The following is a 7,824-nucleotide window of genomic DNA, read 5'->3' as shown; positions in this document are numbered from 1 at the left end:
TAATGAGCGATAAAGATAGAATGATGCAATAGCGCTAATAGCGCGCTCCTTGAGTGCAGCCACAGTTATATTGGAATTTTTTTTATAACTTTGGCAAATTTAATATAATATAGATCATCATGATACAGATTATAGAGGGAAAGATTCTTGATGCTTTTTGTTTTAAAAGTTTTTATTGAAAAGTATGTAAATTGTAAGGAGTGTCGTAAGAATGTTAAAAACTACGAAGCTGTTGTCGCGTGTGATTTTACAATGTTATGTTTTATTAATTTTGAAATAATTTATATTTTATGTTACAACGTGTTATAAAAGTATAAATCTGTTAAAATTGACAATTTTTTATTTATCATTTTCTTTCCGTATTTCTCAGAGAGATACAAAATCTTTTTTAAAGAGATATTGTAAAACAAGAAATACCGTGAAAGCAAAATCTTCGTAAAGTTTAATACTTACTGTAAAACTTAACTTTTTAGTTACGACGTATGACGGGTCAGATGTTAGCGTGGATTGGAATTTTTTAGAATGCATTTATCAGAACCGAAATGCTGTGCCAACTAAGGTTCCAGAAGAAGACAGAAAAAATTTCAAATTTGATCCATCCAAATATTATGACGCCGTAATCATGCCGTGGTATAGAAGTCAAGACCAACCACAGGTAAATTCATATAATTAGGTATAAATTAAATATATTGAAATGTAAAGCTCTTGTGTATTTTATGATCTTTCGCGGTACTTTTTCCTTTTTTTCCCCTCCTTCAGTACTTCTATGTAGCGGAAATATGCGCAAACTTAAATCCAAAGTCTTCTTTTCCCGGCCACGACTATAGCACTTTCGAAGAGTATTACTTGAAGAAATACGGTATACAAATACAAAATCTAGAGCAATCGTTGTTAGATGTGGATCATACATCAGCTAGACTAAACTTTTTAACTCCTAGGTAAGGCCTATGTGAAACAACTATTTATCGAGACATTCACATCTTGTAAACAACGATCTAATAATTTGTTTATTCTAGATATGTAAATCGCAAAGGCGTCGCGTTGCCTACGAGCAGCGAGGAGACAAAACGCGCGAAGAGAGAAAATTTAGAGCAGAAACAGATTCTTGTTGCTGAATTATGCGCCATTCATCCTTTTCCAGCGTCTTTATGGAGACAAGCGGTTTGCTTGCCCTGCATATTGTATAGAATTAACGCCTTGTTGCTCGCTAATCAAATACGATGTCAAGTTGCACATATGATAAATTTAGGGCAACAAAATCTGAATTCAGGTACGCGATCGCTTGAAATTTGCATACGTATTTCGAGGAGACGTATTTCATTTCCGTCTGTCGATTCAATAATGAATTAGAATTAGACAATTCCGAAATGATGCGAGTGTGTGTGTGTGAGAGAGAGAGATTAATATTTATCGGTTAATCTCTTCGATAAATTATTCTAGATTTTGAATGGCCGGCGTTAGACTTTGGGTGGAGCTTGGCAGAAGTATTGAAAAGATCAAAGGAAACGGAGAAAGCAAAACAGACTAAAAATGAAAATGCACAGGACAACTCGTCTTTGAACGGTATAGACGTTAGCGAGTGTGACGAGAATACGCCGTCTGGCCAAGACGTGAACGATAAACAACAGGTATCGTGCAACGAGATTGAAAAACAAATAGAATTGGAGTCCGACAATGCCCGAACCGATGAGGTAGAAGAAGATGTTGCCGATGAGCAGAAGGATGACGAGCTGGAGATTGGTACATGGTCGAACGACATGGCATGGTCCAACGACGTGACGATGAGTTCCACGGATTATGATGTGAATAATCTGCAATCGTTTCCTCTAAATGTGACGGTCTTGCCGCAAGATTTTGGTTGGAATGACATTCGATACGGCTCGCCAACGTACGAATCCGACTTGGATGGTTACGAATCAGATGACATATACAGCGATGGCTTTGTCGACACGTCTGATGAAAGTGAGGATGAAAGTAGAGGCTTGAAGATTGCTTACATGGGAGAAAATATTGCCGAAGCTGTGGAGGATGAGAAACAAATATGTAAGCAGGAGATTAATAAAAAGATCTTGGATCTTTTGGAGACGGAGAAGAATTTCGATAATAATTTTTGGATGTATGCGGAAAAGGACGAAGAGTTATTACTTGCGAAGCATAAGGAAGCGCATTATGAGTTCGCCAAGAGAAAGGAACGCGATATAATGACCGACGGTACTTTCATATCTTGCAATTCTGAAATTACGATTAAGAGGAGAAACTCGTCGAGTTGTCAAACTGAGAGCGAAAAACCGAATTATAAACATAAAGATTACATAGAAACTGTTGTAAGAAAATTTACTATCCAAGTATTAAATAAGAAGTCTACTGAACCTGCTCGCATGGTAAAAAAAGAGATTAATAAGCCAAATGAAAGAAATTATTCAAATAACGGTCTCTTTAGTTTCGACCATCAACCGGAATTGAGAGGCCATTCAGGACCAAGTCCTAGTCTGATCCTGCAGGCTCTAACAATGTCTAATGCGAATGACGGTATTAATTTAGAGCGGTTGGAGACAATCGGCGACTCGTTTCTCAAGTATGCTATAACTACATATTTATATTGTACGTATGACAATATCCACGAAGGAAAGCTCAGTCATTTAAGATCAAAACAGGTATTTTATATTTTATATTGAGCGATTATACTAAGCGTCACATCTATTTACGTCTATGTAACGTTCGTCAAATTGGTGTTTTTTTTTTCTTTCAGGTAAGCAATTTGAATCTTTATAGACTTGGCAGGCAAAAAATGCTCGGCGAGAGTATGATAGCAACCAAGTTCGAGCCGCATGACAATTGGCTACCTCCTTGCTATTACGTTCCTAAGGAACTCGAGCAAGCATTGATCGAATCTGGTGTTCCTTCCGCACTGTGGAATCAAGCTGACATTCCTACCTTGCAAGCTGTGAATCCCACCGAAATAACTCAGCTCGTTAAAGAGACTGAGGAAAAGCTCGTGATTATGAAGAGTGAATTGGATAAGAACGAAAGTAGACTGTCGAACAATTTAGATAATTTGCGATGCTTCATACCTTACAATTTAATTACGCAGCACAGTATCCCAGACAAAAGTATCGCGGATTGCGTAGAAGCTTTGATAGGGGCATATTTAATCGCATGTGGCCCCCGTGGGGCGCTTCTCTTCATGACCTGGTTAGGAATTCACGTTTTGCCCACCGAAGAAGTTTGCATCATAAGCGAGAACAAGCCGGAAGAAAGGATACCTGGCAGTACGCCATACGTAAAGGGAGTTAATGAACACGGTGAAACTACTTGGACGCAAGTGAGTAGTTGCATTTAGATTCTCTAAAAGAAAATCTCTTAAACTCGTTCGGAATTCGTTGGAGACGTAATTGTAATATATGCGGACAATTTTTGTGAACAGTTTTCTGACTTTCAGTTTGTCGTGATGTAATTTGAATGTAATAGATCGTGTTTTAAATATTTCAAGAGTTTTAATTACTTTAATGGAGGTTTCTCTTTCGGTCACTAGGGTGTCCAATATATTGAAACTTGAAGTTTTAGAAAACAGTCGTTGTGTATGTGTGTGTGCTTATGCAATATTTTTTGCAAACCCGAAAAGTTTATTTAAACACACATTTTTAACAATTTATATGTGTGTAAATTTTTATGACAATCGTTTTGTTTATGTAAAAAAATTTTCTCCTTCAATGTTTCTCTTATTAGATTCGTTACGGAAAGTTGGAAGAGCCGCAAAATCCATTACTCCGTTACATTCCTGACCCAGAGAGTGAGTTATATATGATGCTCGACGGATACGAAGAGTTGGAGGAAAGTATAGGATATAAATTTCGTGACAATAGTTATCTTTTGCAAGCGTTTACGCATGCTTCTTATCAGCCAAATAGATTAACGGATTGTTATCAACGTTTGGAATTTCTTGGCGACGCTGTCCTAGGTAAAGCTTTTATCAATTAAGGTTAATTATAAAACTGCAATATATAATTATCTGTAATTATCGCATCAAAATTATATCTCTTGCATTTCAGATTATTTAATAACTAGACATTTATACGAGGACTCTCGGCAACATTCGCCAGGTGCTTTAACAGATTTACGATCCGCTTTAGTCAATAACACGATATTTGCTTCTTTAGCTGTAAGGTGCGGTTTTCATAAATATTTCCGTCATCTATCTCCTGGACTAAGCGTGGTAATAAATCGTTTTGTCAGAATACAGGAGGAAAATGGACATTCCATTAGCGAAGAGGTACAAAGAATTATTATTGCTTGTTATCGCTATTATTATCATTATCGTCAACATCACCATCAACATCATTATAATCGGCATTATTGTTGTTCAAGTTGTTATCATTATTATTTATTATTTTCTCGATGTGATACAATCGACAGAAGTCGGTGGAACACTTTTCTTTTGATAAAGAGAAGTTGCGGACGGTTTTGTGTCCAACTGTACATTGAAGCACACAAATACATTACGTTCTTAATAAAAATACGCATTTATGCACCTGTAAATGTGACAGTAATGAATCGTGCGTTTTAGTATTACTTGATTGGCGAGGAGGAATGTGAAGAAGCCGAAGATGTAGAAGTTCCAAAGGCACTAGGTGATGTTTTCGAGTCATTAGCCGGCGCTATTTACTTGGATAGCGGAATGTCTCTCGATGCGGTGTGGAGTGTTTATTACACGATAATGAAGTCAGAAATTGGTAAATATACCTTGTCAAATATATCTTATCAAATTGATGTTTAAGGTATCCGGTCAATTTATTAAAAAGATTGTATAATTGCAGAACAATTCAGCACGAATGTTCCCAAATCTCCAATTCGTGAATTATTAGAATTAGAACCCGAAACGGCAAAATTTGGTAGGCCTGAGAAACTGGCTGATGGCCGTAGAGTACGAGTAACTGTAGACGTGTTTGGTAAGGGTTCCTTCAAAGGAATCGGGCGAAATTACAGAATCGCAAAGTGTACAGCGGCTAAATGCGCCCTGAAGAAATTAAAGAGCAAAGTACAGAATTACCCAAGGCAAAAACTATGACAAAACTCGTAACTTGTAAAAGGGAAAAAACACACGACAAGTTTCTTGTATTCAAGAAATTGTTGGGTGGGGGACGTTTACGTCTCAAGATTATTACATTCATGAGTGTACTTACGAACTTACAACGTTAAAAGTAATCTTTCGTTAAAAAGATAGAACATTACATCAGTGCAGTATGATGATTTAGATAGACATTAATCTTAACGAAGAAGTTGTTACATTTGAGCCTAATCGTGTTAATTGCACTGACAATTAACGAGTTGGATATAACGTGAATTAGGAGAATAAATAAATTTTACTAATTACATGTGACTGATAATAAAGTATAAAGATGAGAGAGGTAAATAACACTCGAAATATTTAATCTATAGTTATTTCGCGCGCGCGCGCGAAAGAAAAATGACTACGATAGCTCAAGGATCGATATAATTAAAAATATAATTTGAAAATATCACGAAATAGTAATATGGACAAACAGTATTTATAAAATAACATCAATTCCCAGCTTTATCCTATTTCTTCTATCGTAATGCAAATTATTATCATAGAATAACCACGTTAAGTAAAAGTCTTGTGACTTTTATTGTGTTTTGTAAGAGAAAAGATAAATAAAACTTTTCGTAACATATAAAGTTTTATAATTCAAGCAAATAAAAAAAGTAATGCATAGCGATTTATCTATAAGATAGTTGTATAAAATGTGTCGTATAAATGTACAGTATATGCAAAAACAAGTAAAAACGAATAACAACATATATAACTCTTGTGTTAAAAAGAGTAAAGAAACTAGAGTAAAAACTAAATCTTACGATCGTTTTAAATATTTCTAAACTCGCTGCAACAGGTAGCAGATAAGATAACATACAGGAATAGCAAAAATGTTTTTTATTTGAAAAAAATTCCTAAAATAATGAGCATCATAGCCGGGCTATAATTAAAATTATACAAATTGTTTGTAACATTTTTGGTTCGCATCTTTTAATCGGGGAAAAAAAAGTTATTCCGTTTGAAATAACTCTCTTGATTACTTTCTCCGTATATATTATTGTATATAATTAGAATCAAGTACCTAATCGGCTATAAAAGAGTGCTATGGCGGGATCTTCGCACTCGGAAGTCATTAATACATCTCGAAACTTATCCAGAAGTTGTAACAACTGGGATCTACGAATATTTTCTAAATACATAATCTCCTCCAAGTGATAATCTCCGTCAAAATAACCAAGACGGCACAGTCTATCGAGTAATTTCCTGTCATCGGAAGGAATATCATAATCTTCCGATTGAAAGTCGTATAACGCATCCTCCTTATCCGTGAGCGATAACTCCTCTTTGATTTCGGTAGGCGTTCCTTTTGGCGTTTCATTCAAACTCCATGTGCTTTCGCTTTCTTCTATTCTTGCAATTGTATCATTTGTTTGTTGGTCCTGTGTATCCTAATATTAAGTATAAAAAAAGGCTTAATGAGACTGAAATATGTATTACATAGTAAATAAAAACGAGTCATGACAATATTTCTTTTCTCCCTCTTTCTTTTCCTTCACTGTCATTATGATTAATTAATAATAGAATCGCACGATCGATTTACCATAGAATTATTACCAACATTACGTTCAGTCCGTGCAAGAGACTATCAAAAGACACGGTAGTACACGCAAAGCGAGACCGCACCGTGACTCTTTTACGCGAACGCACGAGTTGCGAGTACCCGATATTTTGAGATCTCAATATAGTCTCTTACACAGATCGCTGAAATTAGATCGCGGAATTTATTTCTTTTACTACTTCAATTTCGATCAATTTTGCTAATGTAAATATACCAAATAATAAGCTATTTATATTTTACTAATAAATTATACATTGTGACTTACCAATGATAAACGGCCATATACCGTTGGTACGTATCGCACATATGTGTGCAATTGTAGAAGCAAATGATTTTTTAATAGCCATATGATTATCTTTACTAATTGCGTTTGCTGCTGCGGCTGGCTCAAAGGATTCAGCTTTTGGCTAATTGAAGTTGGTAGGGAGAAATCACTGATTACCTGAAAACGTACAAAATATAATATTCACAAAGTTTTACCAGTAATTCAATAATTAGGTACTATTTACGTTACACATTATTCACTTTAAAGTAAAAAAAAGACAAAAAATTTTTAAATTAATATGTAACATAAATAGATGCAAAACATCAGAGAATGTGTGAAAATAGCTATGGTGTATATACTTGAAGTAAGCAAACTCCTGGGAAGTGTTCGGAGAAAGAATCTAGCAACTGGCTAGTCAAAACAGCATCGGGGGAGACAACATAAACATTGCTTTCGCAAAGTGGATAAATTATTGTAGCTTTTGCCCAGTAAACTAAATGACCAGCTAGCTGAAACACTTGCGCGAGTGTCAGATCCGAGTCTGCGGCTAAAGTCTGCAAACTTTTTAATGGATTGTACATCTGAATCAAACGTTTAAGTGCGGGAGAACAATCTATTTGCAAAGATTCTAACAAGTCCAATGGCTCAGTTAACAAAAGTATTCCATGATAAGGTCTTAAACTGTTCAAACACCTGTAAAACAGATTCAACGTTATATAAATATATTTAAAGTAGCGCACACGACCCACGCACACACATACACACACACGTAGTGAAATTGGAAATCAGGAATATCCCTCGGAATAAAATCTCAGAATTGAAAATAAAAAATTTCAATATATATGTATATATTAGGTTGGCCAATAAGTCCGTGCGGTTTTTTACTTA

At 35.4% G+C, this 7,824-nt stretch overlaps 2 protein-coding genes across 2 annotated transcripts; one reads left to right on the top strand and one right to left on the bottom strand.

Moving 5' to 3' along the window:
• Positions 1 to 370: 370 nt before the first annotated feature.
• Positions 371 to 5,883, top strand: LOC112454614 (endoribonuclease Dcr-1-like; the record flags this gene model as incomplete). Its single annotated transcript, XM_025016111.1, is given in 9 exon segments — positions 371 to 655; positions 760 to 938; positions 1,017 to 1,270; positions 1,441 to 2,654; positions 2,750 to 3,322; positions 3,727 to 3,958; positions 4,050 to 4,270; positions 4,565 to 4,730; positions 4,815 to 5,883. Coding segments are annotated over 9 exon segments (3,375 nt in total), but the record flags the coding sequence as incomplete, so codon positions are not given.
• Positions 5,884 to 5,935: 52 nt separating this feature from the next.
• On the bottom strand, positions 5,936 to 7,721 carry LOC112454613 (GATOR complex protein NPRL3-like; the record flags this gene model as incomplete). Its single annotated transcript, XM_025016110.1, has 3 exons — positions 5,936 to 6,501; positions 6,937 to 7,113; positions 7,296 to 7,721. Coding segments are annotated over 3 exons (978 nt in total), but the record flags the coding sequence as incomplete, so codon positions are not given.
• Positions 7,722 to 7,824: the final 103 nt, after the last annotated feature.

This window comes from Temnothorax curvispinosus, unplaced genomic scaffold (genome assembly GCF_003070985.1).
Source record: "Temnothorax curvispinosus isolate PA1 unplaced genomic scaffold, ASM307098v1 QBEX01005173.1, whole genome shotgun sequence".
In the NCBI taxonomy this organism is placed as follows: domain Eukaryota; kingdom Metazoa; phylum Arthropoda; class Insecta; order Hymenoptera; family Formicidae; genus Temnothorax; species Temnothorax curvispinosus.
The sequence above is the reverse complement of the archived record's forward strand: the minus strand, read 5'-3'. Positions and strand labels throughout refer to the sequence as shown.